Here is a 26,646-nt window from a genome sequence, read left to right on the forward strand (position 1 = left end):
GGAAGGAACAGACACATGCAGATGTAGATTTACCTTGTTATAAATATTGTGCGAGTTAGAACGCAATTATTTTATATGCACGCTTGTTATTTAAGGTCGCCCTTGACAACACGGTACAAAACATTTACCTGTCCCACTGCTCTCTTGACCGTTCCTGTTGTGGGGGCAGTAACTATTTCATAATGTTGTGTTATAGATTTCAAGATTATAATCTTATAGTTTTAATTTGTACTTAGTATAATATGTTAGCTCAAACAGTTAAAAACATAAACAATTTTACTTCAGATGTCATGTCATTGACGTAATCCAAAATCGAAACTAGAAAAAAATGTCTAAAAACAGTATATAGGTAATATCCCAGCTTTTAAACACTGATTACGTGACATGTAAATGATACAACACATACTCAGAAAACATGATTTTAATTGTATATAGAATAAATGAAATATAATTAAATGTTGTTATTAAAACTAAGTTCTTACCTTTACTCCAAGATTAATTATAAAGAAGAAGTAATCAATAAATATCACATAGGGAGATAAACATAAGCAAAAACTGACGGAATTCCGTTCGGGCCATAGGCCTGTAAATGTATTGATCTGAAGCCCGATACTCGATAAAACAATGATGAAAACACAAAACACGAAACTACGAAAACGAAGGCGCTGTTATACGATAAAGATTACGCTACAATTCGATAACCAAAACGCAAATATATGACAGTACGATGATAATAATGCGATAAATTTGTCGCGATCTCACCATCGTTATGTCGTAATATCGCTTTTTTGTTATCGTAGTATCATACTGTCCTACTGTTATCGTACAGACGCGTCATCATTATCCTCCTGTCTAATATCATCATCGTCCGGCCGCATTATCACCATCGTACTATCGTGTAATCATCGCCGAACTATCGCCTTCCGGCGGGCATGCGCATAGAATAATTACCCTCCATGTGACAAAAAGTCGCATTTAGAGTCTGAAAATAAACATTAATTCGGATGCATTTATCCGTATAACTTTGTATTAGTTATATAATACGGGAATAGTAATGCAACAGGACGATAACGATAGCGCGACAGTACGATGATGATATTAAATCGATAAAGTTAACGCTAGAGTGCGATACTACGATATGGAAAACGCGATATCTGGATATCATGATAGAGGAAACGCGACAGTTCGACGGTGAAAACATTATAGTATGATGTAGTTTTTTCATCGTACTGTCATATTATCGCGTTTTTGTTATCGTTGTGTCGCGTTAGCATGATGCTGCTGTCACGTTTTCGTAATTGAAGTTTCGTGATTTCGCGTTTTCAATATCGTACTTTCGATTATCTGCTTTTAGATCAAAACATCCACAGGCGATGGTTCTAACGGAATTCCGTAGAAACTTGGTCAGGACTGAAGTCTTCCTCTCGATAATAACAATTCGTTTGTGTCTGAAGTAACTAGCAAGGGACGCACTTTAAATGGGAACAAATGAGGCGTATGGAATGTTATCTTTCAGGTTTGTTTTTAATGTTTCAATATTTGTAAACATTGGTTGTATTTATCGTAAACTTTAATTTTTCGATCGATCTAATACTTGAACTTAATTTTTCAGTGTATTGATCTTAGATAAGATGGAGTCGAGGTGACAGTCTATGTCTTTAGTGATGTTACTATTTTGTTACGAATATTGAACTGATCAGAACAAGAGTGAAAAAGATGAAAATTTCTGAATTGTTTTGTTGATAAACTTAAAGATAAGTGTTTCATTTACATTTAACTTTCGCAGACAGTTTTCCGTAACTTTTGTTGTTGAAAGCAATGTTTAACTCTGTGAAATCGTGCGTTAAGTTCAAGTCCGAGTTTTCTCCCTTTTTCAATTATTTCTCTGACGTCAAACAGGCCGATTATTAGCAATATTTTTTATTAAAGATCTTATAGAAAATATAAAATCTGACCTGCTTTGCATAACCTCCCTGGAAGACATTAAACTGTTTCTCATATTGGTATCGACATGGTACTATTCGCAAAACCATATGAAAGTTTAAAAGTAATGTTGGAAAATGTTGAAACATATTGTAATACATGTGGGTTAAAAATAAATGTAGGCAAAACTAACGCAATGATATTTGAAAACGAAAAAAAATCAACGCACATTAATCTATCAATTTGTAATGCACCAATTGAAGTTGTTCATTCATTTAAGTATCTTGGTATACATTTATTAAATAAAAATTAACAAAAAAATTGTTCTGAGATATGGGGATATCGTCCAGCTACGGATTGCGAATTAATACACACTAGATTTCTACGAAGTATGCTCGGTATAAAATAATCTACTAATCCAATAGCCCTTTACGGACAACTGGGGAGAGCCCATTTTTATCGTATAACATGATAAACTACTGGATTTTTTTTATCTTTAAAAGAATCTTCGATAGTAAAAGAGGTGTACAATACGCTTTAAAAACGATGATATCAACAATTAAAAGTTGATCCCTCAAGTAAAACTTATCCTAAATGAACATGGTTTAAGTTACGTATGGCTAGAGGACGAAATTTATAACTATCGTATTGAGTTGACCCGAAAATGAATGTTTGATAGTTACTACCAAAAATGGTACTCTGAAGTTAACAACACCTTAAAATAACCAGTTATGCTCTATACAAACATACATTCGAAAAATAAATTATCTTGACACCATAACTGGAAAACATTAAAAATATACTTTAGCGAAGTTTTGAACATCATCACACCAATTGGCTATTGAAACTGGGAGATATACACCCCGCCCCCCTCCAATGAAAGATTTTGTAAATCCTGCAAAATGATGTTAATCTAATTGGAATACCACTTTCTTCTCGTGTGCCCAAAATACAAAGAACTAATGAATAAATTACTTTTGCCATTGGCCAACAATAAACGAATTTAACATTCTTATGAGCTCAAAATCAAAGAAAACTATTTACAATATTTCAAAATTCTGATATTTTGCAAATAAAATTAGAATAATTATAATAAAAACTTCTTTCAAATGATTAAACCTTGAAACCACTTTTGTATAACACCGTTGACACTGTATGCTCTTGAAAATGTCTTGATACTGTTCTACTCTTCCCATTTGATTGAATCATTTTGTTTATTCCATAAACATTGCATTGTTTTATGCAATAAACTATGAAACTGAAACTGAATACCATTCTAAATTGTTCCATTATCATTCATTAATTTTTAAAAGCTTCTCAATAAATGTATATGCAAAATGCGCATGTTTATAAAATAACAGTGACTGTTGTATCTTAGTTGAGTTAAAAACTATTTAAGGTGTCTCTGCTTTATTTTCATTAAATATATGACCATTGCAATCTTTGAACAAACTTAAATAAATGAACAATAATTGTTTTATTTTTAAAATTATTGTCAAACATTTATATGATTAAACAAGAGGATTTTAAGGGTCATATAGTATCACTGTGAGCTGATAATGGAAATCAATGTTAAGAATAACAACAAAAACACAATGTCCAGTAAGGACCATTTGTAAAAACAACAAGCATTTTTTGTGCAAAGTAGCATCATATGTTATTATATTTATAAACATTAAATGTGTAATGACGAAAATACAGCCGTTTTATCTAATGCGGAGGAAGAGGCAATACAGCCGTTCTGATAGACTTATTTGATGCGACTAGAACTATGCTTTATTTCACAACAGTTTTGTTAATGTAATGTATTTTTGTTCCTAAAAATAACAAAAATTTGGATCGGTGTGTTCGAGTAACGAAAAAGTAAAGAATACTCTCGCATAATGGTATTGTACAGCAATGCAATTATCATAAATTAATTACAGTTCTAGATTAAATTATATGTTTGTATATTATAAGTCTTTTTCTTTACTTTACTCAAGTGCACATGGACTTGCGGCGTCTTTCTATGAGTTATAGGTACTCAGACAAATTTCATTAATATGTTTAAGCTGCCTTTTGCATATGTATGGTCCCCCTAGCATGGTCTGTACCCTAAAGCCGGGATAAAACTGAATCAATATCAACTTTAGATATTTGGTAAGATCCAGCAAAAAAGTGGTTCTTTTCAGTCCAACTGATAATGGTATCTTTCTCTTTATCATATGAATATTATCAACTTAAACATGGAGTATAGCTATCAGCCGGAAATACCTTGTTGTTATTGTTACAAGGAACATGCTTTTGAAGACTCATTTATGAGAAAAAGTGTTATCCATTTGACTGCTTTTAACATCTAGTGGTTCACGTATCTTTCGCTTTCAAAAGGATATAATCATCATTTCATCGGTGCTGTACAAAGCTCTAAGACACCTACGATGTTAAACAGAAAGTTTTATTTGAATGACAAAATATGAAGTGTTTTACCTTCAAATCACAGCTATCCAATATGACTGCATCATTTGCAGATACGAGCCATCATTGAACAAACAAAATACATATTGGTTGTGCTGTGATGTTATTTCCCGACTCATAATTTACTATTTCTTACTAAACATCATCAGCGGATGTATGTACGAGCCACACAAAGTCACCACCTAATACATAATCATCGTCTCTGTCTGTATGAGCCATACATTGCCGACCACAGTAAACATCATCAGCGTCTGTCTTAATGAGCCACACATCGCACCCGCCTTATACATCATCAGCGTCTGTCTGTAAGAGTTACACCCCCACAAACCTAAAACATATTCAGCGCCTGTCTGTGCGAGCCACACACCGCCACTACATTATACATCATCAACTTCTGTCTGTACGAGCCACACACGGCCACCACCTAATCAGTGTCTGTCTGAATGAGCCACACATCGCATCCGCCTTATACATCATCCGCGTATGTCTGTAAGTCTTACACCGCCACCACTACCACCTAAAACATCATCAGCGCCTGTCTGTACGAGCCACACACCGCCACTTCCTTATACATTATCAGCGTCTGTCTGTTAGAGAAACACCGCTATCACCACCTAAATATCATCAGCATCGGTCTGTACGTGCCACACAACGTTATCATCTAATACATATTCAGTGTCTGTCTGTACGAGCAACACTGCCACTATAACCTTATCACCATCAGCGTATGTATGTACGTGCCACATAACATTATCATCTAATACATCATCAGCGTATGTCTGTACGTGCCAGACACCATGATCATCTAATACATCATCAGCGTCTGTCTGTACGTGCCACAAAACGTTATCATCTAATACATATTCAGCGTATGTCTGAACGAGCAACACCGCCACTATCGCTTTATCACCATCAGCGTCTGTCTGTACGTGCCAAAAAACATTATCATCTAATTCATCATCAGCGTATGTCTGTACGTGCCAGACACAATGATCATCTAATACATCATCAGCGTCTGTCTGTACGTGTCAAACATCAATATTTACATCCGTACTTGATTTTCTGTACGCTAAAAATTCATTTTGCATGAACCGGTCGACCTTTCGTGACCTTTGTAGGCGGAGTTTGGCAACAAAGCAACGCTCTGATTGGGCGTAGTGATCTTACTACGATCTACTTTATTGCTAAATATAGCATGGCACATGTTCTGTTGAATGCCGGCTTGTTTACATGTTTCTTTTGAGGTTTTACGAAGAATTTAAATGAAAGACATTATTTTCTAGAAATATCATTTGGAAAATGCTTCATTTTGCATTTGATAACCAAAGAACAGTCATTGAACAAATAATAAAGGCAAATTAAAATTGACACGGTTTTTACTACGGTTTTTCTGTAACAACTGTAAAAACAAACATGGCTGATGATTCTAAGTTCGGCGATTTCTTTCTAGGACAGATGTTTTTGTTCGAACAAACGTCTTAATATTGACAATTCGAGAAGACTAGCACATCACAACACTTCAATACCTTTGCGAATGTTAAAAGACAACAAACTAATGAAATTATGACGCTATAATTACCTTGAACTGTAAGTTATTCATGAAATCACCATGACTTCATTTTTTATGCCCTCTCACATGGGTCATGCATATGTAAAACATGAGTTAAAATGTATCGAAAGTTCTCTTGATTAAAATGAATATATTACAACAAAAATCATTATTACCTCCACACATTTTACAAAAACTACCAAATGATTAAAATAGTCTTTGATTATTTATTTATTTCTGCAAATAACTTATGGACTATTTATTATGCGGAGGATAAAAAATACGCATAGCTTAAACACCAAGGGCAACAAGTGCTCTTACCATTTACATTCGCTCTTCACGTTTTGTTCCCCTTTGTTGTAATTAAAGGCTTATTCTCAATCACTATATGGTCGAAAAAAAAAACAAATAAGAAGGAAAAAATGTAAATATAAGGATTGATCCATATTTTTGTGCGTTCATGCAGTATGAACGCTCGGCCGCGATTTTGCATATTTTGAAAAAACCGCTAACGCGGTTTATGCATATGCAAAATCGCGGCCGAGCGTTCATACTGCATGAACGCACAAAAAATATGAATCAATCCTTAATTATCATCTAATACATCATCAGCGTGTGTCTGTACGTGCCACACAACATTATCACCTAATACACATCAGCATCTGTCTGTACGTGCCACTCAACATTATCACCTAATACATCATCAGCATCTGTCTGTAAGTGCCACACAACATTATCACCTAATACATCATCAGTGTCTGTCTGTAAGTGCCACACAACATTATCACCTAATACATCATCAGCATCTGTCTGTAAGTGCCACACAACATTATCACCTTATACATCATCAGCATCTGTCTGTAAATGCCACACAACATTATCACCTTATACATCATCAGCATCTGTCTGTAAGTGCCACACAACATTATCACCTAATACATCATCAGCATCTGTCTGTAAGTGCCACACAACATTATCACCTAATACATCATCAGCATCTGTCTGTAAGTGCCACACAACATTATCACCTTATACATCATCAGCATCTGTCTGTAAGTGCCACACAACATTATCACCTAATACATCATCAGTGTCTGTCTGTAAGTGCCACACAACATTATCACCTAATACATCATCAGCATCTGTCTGTAAGTGCCACACAACATTATCACCTAATACATCATCAGCGACAGTCTGTAAGTGCCACACAACATTATCACCTAATACATCATCAGCATCTGTCTGTAAGTGCCACACAACATTATCACCTAATACATCATCAGTGTCTGTCTGTACATGCCACACAACATTAGCATCTAATACATCATCAGCGTCTGTTTGTACGTGCCAAACAACATTATCATCTAATACATCTCCAGCGTGTGTCTTGACGTGCCAAACAACATTATCATCTAATACATCATCAGCGTATGTATGTACGTGCCACACAACATTATCATCTAATACATCTCCAGCGTGTGTCTTGACGTGCCAAACAACATTATCATCTAATACATCATCAGCGTATGTATGTACGTGCCACACAACATAATCATCTTATACATCATCAGCGTATGTCTGTACGTGCCACACACCATTATCACCTAATACATCATCAGCGTCTGTCTGTACGTGCTACACAACATCATCACTTTATTCATGATCAGCGTCTGTCTGTACGTGCCACACAACGTTATCATCTAATACATATTCAGCGTATGTCTGTACGAGCAACACCGCCACTATCACTTTATCACCATCAGCGTCTGTCTGTACGTGCCAAACAACATCATCATCTAATACATCATCAGAGTATGTCTGTACGTGCCAGACACAATGATCATCTAATACATCATCAGCGTCTGTCTGTACGTGTCAAACAACATTATCATCTAATACATCATCAGCGTGTGTCTGTACGTGCAACAAAACATAATCATCGTATACATCATCAGCGTCTGTCTGTACATGCCACACAACATTATCACCTATTACATCATCAGCGTCTGTCTGTAAGTGCCACACAACGTTATCACCTTATACATCATCAGCGACAGTCTGTACTTGCCACACAACGTTATCACCTTATACATCATCAGCGTCTGTTTGTACGTGCCAAACAACATTATCATCTATTACATCGTCAGCGTCTGTCTGTAAGTGCCACACAACGTTATCACCTTATACATCATCAGCGACAGTCTGTACTTGCCACACAACGTTATCACCTTATACATCATCAGCGTCTGTCTGTACATGCCACACAACATTATCACCTATTACATCATCAGCGTCTGTCTGTACATGCCACACAACATTATCACCTATTACATCATCAGCGTCTGTCTGTACGTGCCACACAACGTTATCACCTTATACATCATCAGCGTCTGTTTGTACGTGCCAAACAACATTATCATCTATTACATCATCAGCGTCTGTTTGTAAGTGCCACACAACGTTATCACCTTATACATCATCAGCGACAGTCTGTACTTGCCACACAACGTTATCACCTTATACATCATCAGCGTCTGTTTGCACGTGCCACACAACATAATCATCTTATACATCATCAGCATATGTCTATACGTGCCACACACCATTATCACCTAATACATCATCAGCGTCTGTCTGTACGTGCCACTCAACATAATCACTTGATACATCATCAGCGTCTGTCTGTACGTTCCACACAACATAATCATCTTATGCATCATCAGCGTATGTATGTACGTGCCACACAACATCACCATCTAATACATCATCAGCGTCTGTCTGTACGTGCCACTCAATATTAGCATCTAATACCTCATTAATATCTTGCGATGATACATTGTAAGTTTAACATAAACCTGTTTATCAGCGTAATTATATTGAGAAAAACGGGTCGTATTTCTTTTCTTATTTTCTTCTTTTAGTGAAGTTGTGTTTAAATATCATGTTAACACTAAAACCGTCGCCATTTTGTTTAGGCTTACCATGCAAAAACTATCGAAAGCTGTAACAAAAGAAAAAAATATTTACAATAAAAAATATGACTGCCGGAATACAAAAAGTTGGATTGAGTGGAAAAAAAACAGTTAAAAACAATCCTTAACACTTATACGTTAATTTATACACAGGAGATAACTGTTTGTTTCAATGTAAGATTGTAATATATTTTAACCAAGTGAGCACCAAAGTCAATTTTCACGAGTGGCACATTGCGATCTTACACTGAACTAAACATTTGTTCTTCTTGTATCATATGCCTAAATACGATATAGAATGATAGTTAATAGTTTCATTTCAGTCAAGTGCGTCAACTTGTATGCCAACGTAATGTCATTTTTGAGAAAAGGTTTATATTACACAATTAAACTAAGAAACCATTCATAGTAGTGTACTCTTTTCAGGACTTGCCCGAGATAGCCTCCAAGTGTCACAGGAGAACGAAATCTCAATTCTGCCGCGACGACACAAATGTGTTTACTGCCATAGATCACACGATGAGGTCATCACAAAAAGAAACTGTTTCGGATAGCATTTATTTCGGATGTTTTGATGTTAAAGTGACACATTGTTCAAAGAACGTTGTCTTTCGGACATATTGTCAATATTATAATTGTACCCTATCAAAGTATAAGTTTAAACTTCAGCATAAAGCAATACGTTTCTTTATCCCATTGTCATATTAATAAACATCATGCAATACATGTTTTATATTTCGCTACGATATTGAAACATACACTAGATTTAGAACAAGCAATATCGTGCCAAACTATCGTAGTTCTATTTTAGGGCAGGTAAATGCCATGTATCCAGAAATAAAACACAATACCCGGCCCTGTGCCCATTTTATTTTAACTCTTAATTTTAAAATAATGTACATTTAAACTCCAAAAAGACAATCAATATGTAAGTATCAGATTTTTTGCTACAGATTAAAGATATTTAAAATTACGACCAATATCAAAAGGGATGATAATGCCAATTGGTAATAATAAGACAAGGAAAATACAAAAACGACAGCGAAAACATGGTTCAAAACACAATGCATTCCAACTTAATTAAGAATAAAACAATTATACTTATAATTATTATTTCAGATAGGTAATTGCAGATAAAATAAAAAAACATACACTGTCCACAAAGTAACATCTTTCTGGCAGAAAATTTATGCTATTTTCTCGATAACATTTTAATAGTTATTTTGGCTTGCACGCACTTTTCCTGAAGTGGTCCACGTAACATTCTCATAAGAATGCTACAACTGAATGGCGATTGGTAAGTGATCGTAAAGTTGATGTTTTGAACCATTTCATCCCAATGGCTGGCATTATCCGATTGTATTGAACACTTTGACTGAACTCTTCGCATATTCCGTGACAAGAATCTTTCTCTGTTGCGGACAGTAGTAGGCATACATTGGATGTTGTATCCCCTCCTTCTCCCCCATCAGTTGTGTCATCTGACCAGTGGACGAATCAAGAATCATAATGGTGTTACTTTCATAACTACAGGTTAAAAGATGGTCCCCAAGTGCCATAATACTTTCGATGCAGGGTCCTGGAACGTCTTAATGATGTTCAGGGCGATGTCAAGTTTTGAGATTGTGTACCTCCTCCTGTCTGATACGTAGATGAAAGCAGTCGAACCTTCACCCACCACTACTAAATAGGCAGGCCAATTGAACAGTTCCTTTCCACTGCCATCCCTTTCTATTTGCCTTATAACATGCCCGTTCATATTCAGTACCGCTAACTTTCCATTATAGAAGGACACTATCAGCGTATCTTCATGATAAGCAATACCTCGACAGTCACCATCTACTTTGATAGGGTCACCAATAGCGAGTTGTCCTCGAGTCTTTAGGAACTGAATACCTTTATTGGCCATAGTAACAGCCACCTGGTCCACAGGTAAATGACATATGTCCCATGGCCGACCCGGTACACTGATCTGGGAGACCAGGCTGTTAGTCTGCATGTCCATCACTTTGACATTGTTGTTGGTAAAGTCAGCTATCAGTAGTCTTGACCCAGCAAGGTGGAGCATGCGAGACAGGTAGGAGTCCCGGTTGTCAGTTGACGTCGTCATCGTGATGTCAATAGCTGGTGTAAAGCGTCTTTTGGTCAAATCAGCAATGCCCTGCCTCACTGTATTGATTGATTTGTAGTGAATGAAATATTTGTGTTATAATTGCACCCTATCAAAGTATAAGTTTAAACTTCAGCATAAAGCAGTACGTTTCTTTATCCCATTGCCATATTAGGAAACGTCATGCAATACATGTTTTAATTTAGGCTTATCAACACAACGCTACGTATTATAGCAATTTGAAATTAACATATATCATAAGACAAATTATACAAAGCACATAATAGGAATATAAAGGTCATTAAACAATCCGGATCGGAGGGCGGATATGAACGCGAGGCAGTAGGCGGGACTGACTAGGATGCAGGTCAAGGACCCGTTAACATAAACACTATCACGTGGAATGTGTGCGGTTTAAGAAAATTAACTGATAATAAACATTTTACAAGCTATTTGCAATCGTTTGACATTATTGGTCTCTTTGAAACGTGGAGTGATTTTAGTAATGAATTTGAGAATTTGCTTGCTAATTTTACATATTTTGATTGTGTTAGATCAAAATCCTTAAATGCCTTGCGTAATAGTAGTGGAATAGCTGTTTACATTAAGAATAATTTGTTGAAAAATGATTTTATTACTAGAATATGCCATGAATATACAGATTGCGTAGTATTCTATATCAACAGTACTATATATTGTTCTATGCACGATATAATATTATATGTTGCTTATGTCTCACTCGAGGGCTCGAACATTTATAACAATAGAGATGACAAAAATGGAATTAAATCTATTGATAATAATATTTCAATTTTACGAAATAAGTATCCCGGTTCATATTTTTATCTAGCTGGGGATTTTAATGCCCTTACGAAAGAAATGTTACATTCCAGATGATAATCTGCAAAACATTTTTAATACTGATGTTGGATATAATTCAGACAATTTTGAGTTACCTCGCAATAACAAAGATAAAATAGGATATAATAACTTTGGGAAATCTCTTATTGAGCTATGTTGTACTCATAACATACATATTTTAAATTGACGTATTTATGACGACATTGTTGGCAATTTTACATGTATAACATATAATGGTGCAAGTGTTGTTGATTATCATATATGTCTACTGAGCTTTTTTCTCCTATAAGTTCTTTCAGTGTCACAATGCGCGATGAGTCGGATCATTTACCAGTTTGTTCTAAATTGTCATTCTTCCTAGATAGAATAGAGCATACTGATGAAAACTTAGCGGGACCACCAAACGACGATGGTTTTGTACGTGTAGAAAAGTTTAAATGGAATTCGCATGTTAAGATGAATTTTTAACGTTATTTGCAAATAAATGTAATACGCTCGTCGCTCAAATCGCACTTGAAATTAAAAAATATATAAATGACGCGGTTGAGAAAATACTTGGACTTTATCGGGATTCTGCTTATATGATGCGCGTAAATAACCGTGATCCAACAAATCGCGATGTAATTTTAAACAATCAACCCTGGTGGGATAGAGATTGTGCTTTAGCTAAACAATTAAAGTAGACATTTCAAAATTACGTGTTTCACTAAGAGGCAATTGTACCAGCTAAAAGGAATGAGCTAGTATTATCTAGTTGTAATCCAAAATCCTTTTGGAAATTGTTAAAAATGTCCCAACGTAATAGAAAACAAGAGCTTCTGCGCGTAGGCCCTGCTACATGGCGGAACTATTTTCGAGGATTATTGTTTCATGAAGATCAACCAAACCTGAACGATATAGCTTTTGACACGAATAGATTTAATGAAGAATATGATTCCATTTAATTGTGATATCACTGACGGGGAGGTTATTGCAAGCATTTCAAAATTGAAAAAGAAAACATCTCAGGGACCTGATGGATTTGGGGCTGAATTTTACCAAAGTACAAAACAAACCATAACTCCAGTGTTGCGTCAATTATTTAATAGGGTTTTAAATACGGGTGTATTTCCGGATATTTGGAGAGATAGTATTATTGTCCCAGTGCACAAGTCGGGCTCTAAAGAAGACCCGTCAAATTACAGGGGTATTATTCTTATAAACTTTATGTATAAAATATTTTCAAATATAATACATGACAGTTTATGTGCATGGTCGGAACAGTTTAACAAAAATTGATGAGGCACAAGCTGGATTTCGGACTGGTTATTCGACAACAGATAATATATTTACTTTGCAAAGTATGGTTCAGAAATATACCAGTAAGCCCGGGGGGAGATTGTATGTATTAAACGTCGATTGTAAAAAGGCGTTTGATGGATTGATACACCGTAACTTGTTCACCAGTTTGCATAAAATAGGAGTTCAGGGAAAGCTCCTCCGTATATTAACGTCTATGTATTCAAATCTGAGCGGGTGTGTCCGAGTTGGCGGCGGCACAGTTACGCACCCTTTATTTGTAACGTTGGCACGCGACAAGGGGACGTAACCAGTACAATAATTTTTAATCTATATATTAATGAGTTATCTTCCTTCCTACAATGAAAGGGACATACGGGTATTTTTCATAACTGAGCAAATCGCGGATATAATATGCATACTTTTTGCAGATGACGTTGCGAACTGCGCTGACACTGCTATTGAATTACAATTACAACTAAATTTTATTTCGGAATTCTGCGAAAATACTGGTATGACTATTAATCAGAGGAAAACAGAAATAATCGTGTTTAGAAATGGCGGGCATCTGCGGTCATACGAGCATTGGTATTTAAATGGCACCCCGGTAAATGTTACATCGGTATACAAGTACATGGAACAAATATTCACGCCAAAATTATCCTGGACAAAGGCAAAATCAAAATTAGCTGCGCAAGCCCGGAAGTCAATTTAAGCTATAAAGGCCTACCAGAGGGCTTTTGGAAACTTTTCTCACACTGAATATTTTAAAATATTTGATTCAATGGTTAAGCCTATAATCATTTACGGTGTTGAAATATATGGTACGGAAATATCTGATATTCTTGAACAGGTACAAATGCAATATTGTAAGGAATTCCTTGGGTAAATAATTATGTTAACGATTGTGTTGCATTGGGGGAATGCGGGAGGTTTCCTCTATGTATTGATCATCATGTAAAATGTAAAAGTACTGGTGCAAACTGCTATACAGGTCTAATGAACGTTATCCAAGAAACTGCTATATAAACGACATTGGGTTATATCTGTAAAGAATTTATTATTCAAATATGGTTTTGGTTTTGTTTGGCTAAGTCAGGAAGTTGGAAATGTTGGCGATTTTTTAATATCATTTAAGCAAAGGTTAGTTGATTGTAAACGACAAAACTGGTTCGAAAATGTGGGAGACTCAACACTATGTGAAGCATTTTAAAACTTTGTTAAATCCAGAAAAAATATTTATGTATTAATCTACCATTTTATGTGAGGAAATCGTTAGCGAGATTCCGATGTTCTAGCCCTAAATTGTTTATTGAGACTGGTCGACATTTGGGTATCGAAAGGGAAAAAAGACTGTGTAGATATTGCTTAATTAATTTTGATATCAGATGTGTAGAAGATGAATTTCATGTATTCTTTCAATTTAACAAATTCAGACAAGAAAGGCAATTTTATATCTATAAATGCTACACGGGTAGGCAAGACTTTTAAAACTTCATAAATCTTATGCAAATTCTAAACGAGGACCGAATAATAAATATAGCATTCTTTGTAAATGTAATAATGAAACAAAAAGATAAGGAAAAATGAATGTCATTAAGAATCACAACTCTAAAGATTTTAGGCTTTGTATTGTATGTGTTGTATTATGGGCCGGAGGCCTTTCGTTACAAATAATATTTGAATTGAATTGAATTGAATTGTCAGTACATGTAGGTTTGGAAGACGCCGGGGTTTGCCTTGGGCCATCTCCCTGAACTGTAAGTCCTACTGTGCCATGGTGACTCTCTGCAGTGATTAAACATAGCTGTCATAACCTTTTGGTAGGGCCGTTGTTTGCAGTTTGTAGGAATCGTACTTCTTGTTATCCATTCATAATGTTTAAATGTTCAATGCGCAATCAATGTAATATATATATATATAAATATAATTTTAATTTAATAAAAAATCAGATATAAATATATACCTGATGCGGATGCGATCTTGTGTGGTTCAGTCATTATGTGTTCTAAAGTCCCAGGGCCAGTGTCAGATGCAATACGCCGCTCTGTGGCTGGATCCTTTCTGAATTCGTAGTGATGAATAACGTTTGCCTTTTGCATGTCAGCAAGGTCATTCTGGAGACCCTCTAATAGCTTCTTAGCTTTTTTGGTCTCAATGAACAACTGTATCATGTTGTTTTCTTGTGCTTTAAGTGTAACATTTATTTCTTTTAGCTTGGCCCTAATGTTTGTATATTTCGGTTTCAGTGACCCTAGAAGTTTTTCATCGATGTCTCTCATCTTTTCTATTAGCTTTACCAGTGCTTGTTCTCTTTCTTCAAAATACTTGTTAACTCCCTCTCGATATGTTCTCAGCTTGTGTATCTCATTTTGAACTAGTTCTGCTACAACTTTAACGTTTTTCTCCGCATAAATCTTGCCTGAATCAATGTCTTCAAATAAACTGACTATTGTTTTTATCATATGTTCATACTCTTGGCCTTCTTTGAAGGCCTTCGATATATCTGATATAATATGAACATGACACGAGCGATGATTCTTCACTAAACAGTTTCCCAATTCAGGGCTTGGTGGCTGAAGCAAAATTATTTGATAAACTCACTCGGATCGACCTCACACGGCTCTGTGCATTCATATTAAACTTCCACTGATAGATGTAGGCAAATTGGACTTGTTAAGAAGGTATGAGATCTGGACATTTTCTGTTTTCTATGGAGACTTGCGCAGTTATAGCAGAAGAACTCTTTGCAGACGGTACAGTAAGCCTCAGCAGGGAGGAATTCGTCACCTTGTTCACAAGGCTGGCAGTATGTTGTGTCCTCTACATATGGCCGTGCCTGCAGTTTCATTCCTTGAACCTCCATTGCCCGGGTATCTAACGCGATCAAACGTATAGTTATAGAATATAGTGTATGCATTTCCGAACATAATTCCTCTATAATAATTTCATTTCTTTCATTTGAATGGATGTTACATTGCATTATTGGCGTTAATTAAGTGCGAATGTCAGTGTTAAAATGTTATAACTTCCGTTCATTCAAAATCACACGAAAAGAACCTCATCACTAAAATATAATGGATCTAAAGCCCTTATCAGTATGGTATATTGTACGATATAAGTATATATTAGGATACGTTAGGATTTCGTGCCAGATACACAGTAACTACTAGCATATAGCAGTTCTTTGCCAACACTGAAAGCATTGCAATTATGTGTGAGAGTTTGTTTTTGTGTTCCTTTATACATATACATAATCTCCTATATCAGAACATAAAGAAGAAGGCGAAGGCTTAACCGTGCTATAAGTATCGAGGCGATAAATTACAGCATAACTTAAATATAATCAGGCTAGTTATTGAATCAGTCCTTTATAACATGAAAAATGACCAATCAATTCGTCTAATACTCTCGTAATTGTTTGAATAACACAAGTGCAGACCTTATAACAAATGAAAGCCTATAGTTTTCAAGATTATAATCTTAAAGTTTATTATTGCGCGGATATGTAAGTTAAATCAGTTAAATAAACTAATAGTCTACTTTAGAATACATGCGGTTTTTTAAATGTCACTAAATCGAAACTAGATAAAATCATTTTTAAAAAAGTATATATAATAAAACAAATAATATCCCAGGTTTTAAAAAAATGAAATGTACATGCTACAACAACCCTCAGAAAACATTATAATACTTTGAAATAATGTTACGAATATAAGAATGACATAAATTATAACCTTTAATCCAAGATGTGAGGAGAAAGTAAATAATCAATACCACAAAGGGAGATAAACATAACCAGTTCTGGTAAAGTTACACTTAACTGATATATTTACCCATACTGATATTACCTGTGTTAAGGTAAAGTAGAACACTTTTCAATACAAACTAAACTATTTAATAAGCCTCGTTGATTGATGTTTATGCATATGAAGAAAGATGGAAAGGAAGATTTTGATAGATATATTTATTCGTGCATATATATGTCATCGTTACAACCCAAATTTCACATGTTTAACAAATAATTAGGGAATGATACTTATACTAAATGACAACGTAAATAAATATTTTGGCATGCACATTACTGAATATATCAGAATAATGTGGAAACAAATCATAATGTTTTTTCTTCACTGGGACACATTTCATGTTTGGGATTAAAGATATATATTGCTTTAGTTTGTGTTTGTTATCCTCGGAAACAAAGAAGCAATTACATGTCTTAACTTTTCGTTCAAGTGAAAGCTTGCTAAATGCATAATTGTAAATTTATGGGAGTGTTTATCTTTTTTCTTCAAAGGCCATATTAGCCATAGAAACAAAGAAACTATCGATAGAGAAAACAATGAAGAAGTTAGACGTTAAAAACACCACTGAGAACTTGTGCTCTGTAAGACAGCATACATCTAATTCCGCAAAAAGCTTACATGTGAGCTATATGTGTTGCTCGTGAGCAATATCCACGAACCAGGTGAGTTAAATACGGCGAAAAGGCATGCTCATAACTGCATATAGCTAATGTCATCACATCAACTTAAACAATAACAAATAAAAAAATTGCATTTTATTATACACATATGGTTGAACCAGACGTTGCGCACAAAGTAGTTATCATCAACACTAACATACCTTTTATGGCGCTAAATCCACTGCGTATAAACGTCCGAATACCACTCCCAACGTGGATATCGCATGGTACACATTAACTTGCAGTTCAAGGAAGGGAATGAAAAGGATTTTAACTTAACTGCCTTTCGCTTTCTTGGAAAACCGCAAATTTATAAGCGCGAGATCTGGCGAGTATGTGACCGTTTTTCGTGTCTAACAAGCCAGGTCGATGCAGCAGTGTCTGTTGGGGGCGTTGTAATAATAATAATGGCTACTACTACTACTACTACTACTACTACTACTGCTACTGCTACTGCTACTGCTACTGCTACTGCTACTACTACTACTACTACAGCTACTGCTACTGCTACTGCTGCTGCTGCTGCTGCTGCTTCTACTACTACTACTACTACTACTACTACTACTACTACTACTACTACTACTACTACATAATAATAATAATAATAATAATAATAATAATAATAATAATAATAATAATAATAATAATAATAATGTTTTTGAAACAAGTACACGCTTTTCCTCGCTTGGTAATCGAGAGATAGATCTTGCATTTTTTTGCATGCTTATAACGACGTTTTAAATCCTTCGCACACTTTTTTATCCCGTCTCAACGACGCTGTCAACATCATGGATGGTTAAACGGTGATCCCCCAACGTCGTGCCTCTCGTCGTATTACGTCCTCTTACCTTAGCGTCTGCTTTTGAATATCGCATTTTTTTCTAAAATGTTGAGACAAGTTGAATTAGAATGTACGGCGCACAAGTTGCTTCATTTTCGCCTCGGACATCATTTTCATAATTTATTTTGGTGTTTTCCCAAAATCTCTCGCGCGCTCTTCAACGTCCGATGACGCCATCTTATATCCAAGGCTGCGCTGGTAATCAAGTCAGAAAATAATGATGTCCTTTTAATTATTAACAGTTTATTGATATGACGGTAACGAAAATAATATGTTACATAATTTAGCCGATTTCTTAGATAAAATTGGAAGAAAAGCACGTTGTGAAAGATACACAAACAGTTTGTAAACGTACATTTTAGACAGTGCGCCGAACGTACTTTCAATTAAAGACCTTATACTTATACCGTCTATGCTGAACAGTTTTGATAGGATAGTCACGAATTTTTAAACTCCACAAAATAAATTCTGGATTATACCTCGGACATATTATAATTATATTCATTTATGTTAAACTTTTTTCAACGACTAATAAAAAAATCACAAATTGGGAATTTAAATACTTTTGGATGATGAAAAATATACTTTGGCATATATGCATACATATATATCTGCATTAAAAGACGACATGAATGAAGGACACAAATCAATACTTCCATTTTCTTTTCTTAAATACTGCTATAATAATTTTCCCATTTGGATGGTTTGCACGTCTTGCAAGTTCCAGGAATAAACGTGTGTATTGTTATACCTTGTGTTTCATAAGTAAATTCATAAAAACTAAATAACTTCATTCAGAAGAAGTTTGCTTTATTAAGAACAACGCAAACGGTCATTGAGTATCGAAAGGATATCGGGCTAGCAACACTATGGAAGGTTGTAGGTACCACAATCCTAAAGAATTAGTGTTTTCCGGGAAATAATAAAATTATCCCTTTTCAAATACCAATACGCATACTGTCGAGAATATGATTTTTGAAACAGAAACGTGTGATGGAGGCGTTTAACGAACTGTTGTCTTGAAGTGTTGTGTCTCTTGTTTGGTGTTTGTGTGACCTTGATACATGGTGCTTTAATCACGATATTTTTGCAAAGTATCAATATAGAATATTTCTTGCTTTGAATATTCTTTGTTGTCAATTATGACCCGACTTGTATTTCGCGCTTTACAACAGCATAATACTTTTCTGCAGCAATTCATAATGAGCAAAGGATTGTTTTATTAAGTATAAGGACTCACAAGTTTGTCATTTTAGTTACATTATACTATAATTATATTGTTTTCCTAGCATGCAAACAGTGAGTGTTACTCCGCGAAGTCTATATTCAAATGTTAATTCTGCCATTAAGAGGGTAGCATGTAAATGTGCGTTCTCGGTAAAATCTAAAAGCACGTTGCAGAAGGATAATTATTTGATTTAATGGAATAATTCAATCCTTTTTGATAAGTGCACACCATAGCTGGCTTTTGTTATAAGTTTTCAATGTGTTCCAACAGTAAGTGTCATATTTCGAATGTCTCGACCAATTTCAAAATCGTTATGATTATGTCAAAATTGTGCGGATTTGTGACTGTAAGCAGCATCTAACGCATTAATGTTTAAGATAACAACACAAGAAGCGGATTTGTGACTGAGATGCACATTGTAAGCAAGCATCTAACACAATAAAGTTTCAGATAACAACACAAGAAGCGGATTTGTGACTGAGATGCAAATTGTAAGCAAGCATCTAACGCATTAAAGTTTAAGATAACAACACAAGAAAACTAGGAATTTGACACTTATGTATGATGCATTTGTCCTTACTTTACAATACTATTGTTGCCCATACTCTATTCACATTTGTTGTACATGTATAACAAATTGTCACTTTGCCCATAATAACCTCTAGAAGTGTGCGAGAAGCCGTCCTGAGTGCTTGAAGCCGCCCTGAGTGTAGAAACCGTAATGTGTGTTTGAAGCCGTCATGTGAACTAGCAGCCGTCCCGTGTGCTAGGAGCCGACCTGTGTGCTAGAAGCCATTCTGAGTGCTAGAAGCTATCTTGAGTGCTTGTAGCCGACCTGTGTGCTAGAAGCCGACCTGTGTGCTCGACGTCGACTTGTGTGCTCGAAGCCGTCCTTAGTGTTAGAAACCGCCGAGTGTGTTTGAAGCCGTCATGTGTGCTAGAAGCCGACCTGTGTTGGAGAAACCGACCTGTGGTCTTGAAGCGGACCTGAGTGATAGAAGCCGTCCTGAGAGCTAGAAGCCGACCTGTTTGCTAGAAGCCGCCCTGAGTGTAAGAAACCGTCATGTGTATTGGAAGCCGACATGTGCGCTAGAACCCGTCCTGAGTGTTAGAAGACGAACTGCGCCCTCCCGAACTGTTTTTGGTTAAAGTATAATATGGTGGGTTTGGAAGTCCTGCCAATAAATGTCTGCCTATTTCAAGTCTTAAATGGTGTATTTTGGAGTATTTGTTTATCTCGGATATTGACATTTAAAAAATGCTTGAACACTTTTAAGTGGGGGATGGACAAATCCCCTATTTATAACTATACATATGCGTATTCATCCTTGTCGTTGTTGTAGCTATAACTGTAGTTAAAGTTGCCATTGTCAATACTCCATGCAGCGTGACTATGATTACTTTTTTCCATACAGTGCGGTACTTGTAAAGGGAGATCACTGGGTATGAGACTGCGCAGTGTGGTGGTTATCGGCATCGCCGATAACATAATCATCAATGTCGTCGGCATCTTCGTTTCTGTCATTGATTCATCGCTGAAATTATTGTTTTCCAAGCTCCTCGGTGCTCAAAACAACAGCAACAGCATCATGGCCATGATAGTCCTCATTTTCATTTCTAAACATCTCTTCGTCGTCATGGTATGTATTGTTATAATCCTTTTTATCTATAAAATAATCAAACGGTAATTGCATTATTTTCAACCCATTGTTGCCGTTTTGTTTTTCGTTGCAAATGACTTGAATTAATTTGAATAATATCACTCAACATTAGTGTTGTTTTATTTACGATGGTCACAGTGACCTTTCTTCCAAAAGAATAGAACAGCTATATTTTTTAAACAGTTTTATGATTATGTACAACACTACTTACTAAACATCTCAAGAACTTTTCTAGTTAGTATTTTAGCCTAAACTCATTCAATTTTTGAAAGGGTTATTAATGCTGTTTTGACAAATTAGAGTATTTAGGGCGCATGTTTTAATATATGTTACCCAGTGCCACATAGCTCTTGTTTTAGCTTATGGTGATGATTGTGTTTATTGTTAGCATTTGATGCATGAATGACCCTCGAAAACGTGATTGGGTCACCTTTATCACAGGCCAGTCCTTCAAACTGAAGTATTTCAGTCTTGAACGTTTTAAATGTGCAAAATGATATAAAAACTTAAAACGTATCTGGCAAAGAACAAAGTTACAGTGTAATATATTGCGCTATTCTTCCTGAAATTTCACAGATTTACATGCTTATGTTTGTATTAAACACGTTCTGATATTAAATAAACTGATGAAATAGGGAAAAAACAATGGCCAAAATACATCTCAACTGATATCAAAAGCTTTTGCCATAATAAGCGAGTCAGGGCGGTCACAGATCGAGTTGCATGACATCATACACATGTTACATCGATTCAGTAAAGATCCAAGTCGATCTTAGTCGTTAACTAGAATGATCGTATCTTTAGTTTGCAACATATCAGTGTGCGTTGAAATGCCAGTATTTAATGAGAATAACCGAGAAAAAAAACTAAACTTATCACCACATTTATACTGACTTAAGAATATTTATGTCACTACTAACTATTTAAAGTTACGACGAATATAAAAAAAATATGATGGCGCTTGATAATAATAAGACAATGAAAATACAAAAAAGCAAAGAAATGATGTCCAAAATTGAACCATTCACATTCAATATACGTTAACGTATATTGAATGTGAATGGTTCAGTTTTGGATAATTGATAACAGATTCAACGCAATGGCTTCCAACCCAATTAAGAATAATAAAAAAATACTGATAACTATTATTTAAGATACGTAACGACATCTAAAAGAAATAAACATACATTGCACATCAAGTAACATTTCTTTATGGCAGAATATGTATGCAATATTTTCGATGACATTTTAAATTCAAACATTTTGGATTTGTACGCTCTTTGAATGTAAAAAAGCAAAATCATCAAATTGAATGGAGTGCGTGTTCTTTGCTAAGAACTATTACGATCCAATATTCTTTACAAATAACATTATTCAAATCAGTTCCTGAACTTAGTTCACGTATCATTCTCATTAGAATGTAACAACTGAATGACGAAGGGTTAGTAAACGGTAAGTTGATGTTTCGGACCATTTTACCCCATTGGCTGCATTATTCGATTGTATTGAAAACCTTTATTTTATTTGGCAAGTGTTCCGTGACAAGAAGTTTGCACTGTTGCGGACAGTATAAGGCAAACATTGGATCTCGTATCCCCTCTTTTTCCCCCATCAGTTGTGTCATCTGACCAGTGGACAAATTCAGTGTCATAATGGTGTTACTTCCATAACCACAGATTAACAGTTGGTCACCGAGTGCCGTGATACTTCTTGGTTCTTTCAATGCAGGGTCCTGGAACGTCTTGATGATGTGCAGGTTCATGTCAAGTTTTGTTATTTTGTTCCTGCGCATGTCTGATACGTAGATGGAAGCAGTCGAACCTTCACCCACGACTGTTAAGGAGAAAGGACGTTCGAACAGTTTTTTTTCCATTGCCATCCTTTTGCATTTGTCTTAAAACATGCCCGTTGATATTCAGTACCGTTACCTTTCCACTGAAATAGGACACAATCAACCTATCTTCATGGTAAGCAATACCGCGACAGTCACCATCCAATTCGATACGGTCACCAAGAGCGAGTTGTCCTCCAGTCTCCAGGAACTGAATACCATTTCTGGCCATAGTAACAGCCACCCTTTCCCCTGGAAGATGGCACATGTCCCATGGCGGACCTTGTACACTGATATTGGAGACCAGATACCTTGTCTGCATGTCCACCAACTTAACTGTTTGGTTGTTTAAGTCAGCTAGCAGCAATCTGGACCCGGCAATGTGAAGCATGCTTGACAGGTTACACTTCCTCTCGTCAGTTGGAGAATTGACTGGGATATCGACAGCTGGTGTAAAGCGTAGTCTTGTCAAATCTGCATTGGCCTGCCTCACTGTATTGAATTATTTGCAGTAAATGTAGTACTTGTGTTACACTTGCACCCTATCAAAGTTTAAGTCTAATCTTAAGCATAACGCAATACGTTTTTTATCACAACGTAATATTAATAAACGTCATGCAATACATTATCTATAATTCTCTTTGATATTGAAAATATTTAAACAAATATTTGTTTTAATTTATACTTATAACCTGTTGAAAGAAATCAAGTATCACAGCAATTTGTTGTAAACATATCTCATAAGACATACCATTATTATATGAATATGTAGGTCATTAAATAAGGATGTTCATTTACACATATGGTGTATAACTGTCAGTACCTGTACATTCGGCAGTTGCCATGGTTTTCCTATTGCCATCTCCCTGAACTGTAAGTCCTATTATGCGATGGTCGGTCTTTGCTGTGATAAAAACAAAACTGTCATAACGTTTTGGTGGTATGCGTTGTTTGCAGTTTGTAGGAATTGTTCTTCTTACTTTTCATAAAAAATGTTTAAAAATTCAGCAAATATGCACTGACGAAAGTGTTTAAGATATCCGCTGTACAAATAAGCTTTCACCAAGAAATTAGGACTAAAAGAGTTTTTTCTGCCTCCTGACCCTGCAATGTTGGTACAATTTGAATGGGCATTGCTAGTTGATACGTATATATAAAATAAATCACTTGAAATGAAATTAAGATGAATATTCTCATCTTTTAAAAAAGTCCGGCTTGAGTTGACCTATTTGACAATCTTACAAGGTCAAATAACTTGTTTGTTATAATTGATTCATTTATAATATACATATTCTTGCTCCTCTCATTGAGCCTTTCAATTTATACCAAAATAATATGGGATAACTGGTCATTAAACATCAACATAATAATTGTACATTGGCTACCTTGAAAGCTATAGGTTTTAATATGTCTACGGAAACTTAATACTTTGTAAATTTATGCACTTGTAGTTTTTCAGATAGAATCGGAATTGTGATTATTATGAAAACAAACATTTTTATAATGCAATTTAATTATAAAACATTCAGCGTAATTTTATGTGAAGGATTGTTGATTTTGCTCATCGCCTTTGTTAACAAACTTATAATAATCATATAACGTATCTATAGTAAATAGTATTATGTCACGCCTTTTTTCTATATAAATCACTTCACAATTATTTGATCTGTTTAGACACGCGCTATGAATGTATATATACAATTAAATGTATTAAGACGATGTACTCTTAGACAAGTCTTAATAAACTGTCTGTTATGTTCTGTTTCACAAAAGGTGTTTACAATATCGTTATTAAATACATATTCATATATACCTAGTGCGGTTGTTTGTTCAGTCAAAATGTTTTCTAATGTCCCAAGGCCAGTGTCAGATGCAATAAGACGCTCAGTGGCTGGGTCCTTTCTGAATTCGTAGTTGTGAATTACATTGTCCTTGTTAATGCCAGCAAGTTCAATCTGCAGACCCTCTAATTCCTTCTTGGCTCTTTTGGTCTCAATGAACAACTGTATCATGTTGTTTCCTTGTGCTTCAAGTGTGACATTTATTTCTTCTAGCTTGGACTTGAGGTTTTTATATTTCGGTTTTAGAGACCCAAGTAGTTCTTCATCCATGTGTTTCATCTTCTCTATAAGCTTCAACAGTGCTTGTTCTCTTTCTTCAAAATACTTGTTTACTTCCTCTTGATATTTTCTCAGCTTGGAAACCTCATTTTTACCTAGCTTTGCTACAACGTCAACGTTTTTCCCCACATTGGACGAGCATAAATCAATATCTTCAAATAACCTGGCAATTGCTTTCATGATATCTCCATACTCTTTGCCATCTTTAAAGGCCTTTGATATATCTGATATGACATTAACATGACACGATCTATGGTTCTGCACAGCACAGTGTCCACATATCAGGGTTTGGTGGGTGGTGCAGAAGTACTTGACAAACTCCTCGGGATGGATCCAACAAGACTCTGTGAATTCGTGTTTACTTTCTGGACCACTGATAGCTGTCGGCATATTGGACTTGTCAAGAAGGGTATGAGATCTTGAAACCTTTTGTTTTCTATGGACTCTTGCACAGTTAGAGCAGAAAAACTCTTTGCAGGCGGTACAGTAAACCTCGGCAGGGAGGATTTCGTCATCTTGTTTACAGGGCTGGCAGAAGGTTGTGTCCGCTGTAGATGGTCCTGGTTGTAATTTCTTCCCCGGAACCTCCATTGTCCTGGTACAAGAACAAACATCAAAATATATGCATTTGTAAACGCTTAACATATTATAAAAGGAACGATATACATGTTGTATTCTGTTTTTTGATGAATACATTTAAGGATACATGTAATATTGTGCGCTAGTAACACTGTCACAACTGCCTTATCTCTCGGCCTTCACTAACATTTAAACGAAATTCATTTTTTATCAATATGAGTAGAATCATGTTTTTCAGTATAAACACTATAAAGGAACGAATCAAGAAGGCTGAGCTTACCCGTGCCATAACCATGGCAGGATTTAAAAATGTTCACGCTATTGTTTTTGAATTCTGTCCCACACAACATGGAATAAAGCAATTACTCCTCCTAAATCCCTAGATATTGTTTCATAACTCCGGTTGTGAGAGTAAAAACTATTACGACATTATTAGTAAAATAGTTTCAGAACTTTAAATTTATAAATTTATAGTTTAAGATTGTACTTACATGCTTTCATATAAGAAAACTTCACATTTTACTTCAGGATATATGTTGTTTTTAAATGTCAAAGACTAAATTCAAAATCGAAACTAGATCAACGCATTTTCAAAAAAGTCTTTCTAGAGTAATCAAAGATAGTTAAATATCCAAGCTTTTGAACTGTAGAATGTAAATGATACAAACAATCATAATCATACTTCAACAAAATAAAATAAATATAAAAATGATTGTTATGATTCAAAATAAATTCAACCTTTAATCCAAGTTAAAGGGTGAACAGAAAGTA

The 26,646-nt window shown here is 35.4% G+C and overlaps 2 protein-coding genes across 2 annotated transcripts; both read right to left on the reverse strand.

The window, feature by feature from the left end:
* Positions 1-9,769: 9,769 nt before the first annotated feature.
* Positions 9,770-15,239, reverse strand: LOC128240142 (uncharacterized). Its single transcript, XM_052956689.1, has 2 exons — positions 15,114-15,239; positions 9,770-11,067 (listed from the first exon to the last, which is right to left on the reverse strand). Exons 1-2 carry the CDS (start codon positions 15,145-15,147, stop codon positions 10,433-10,435), a joined length of 669 nt encoding a protein of 222 aa, XP_052812649.1. The 5' UTR covers positions 15,148-15,239; the 3' UTR covers positions 9,770-10,432.
* Positions 15,240-22,427: 7,188 nt separating this feature from the next.
* LOC128238862 (uncharacterized) lies at positions 22,428-25,887 on the reverse strand. Its single transcript, XM_052955158.1, has 3 exons — positions 24,990-25,887; positions 24,000-24,080; positions 22,428-23,668 (listed from the first exon to the last, which is right to left on the reverse strand). The coding sequence occupies exons 1-3, from the start codon at positions 25,885-25,887 to the stop codon at positions 23,169-23,171; spliced, it is 1,479 nt and encodes a 492-aa protein (XP_052811118.1). The 3' UTR covers positions 22,428-23,168.
* Positions 25,888-26,646: the final 759 nt, after the last annotated feature.

The sequence above is a fragment of the Mya arenaria genome, chromosome 1, assembly GCF_026914265.1.
Source record: "Mya arenaria isolate MELC-2E11 chromosome 1, ASM2691426v1".
Lineage (NCBI taxonomy): Eukaryota > Metazoa > Mollusca > Bivalvia > Myida > Myidae > Mya > Mya arenaria.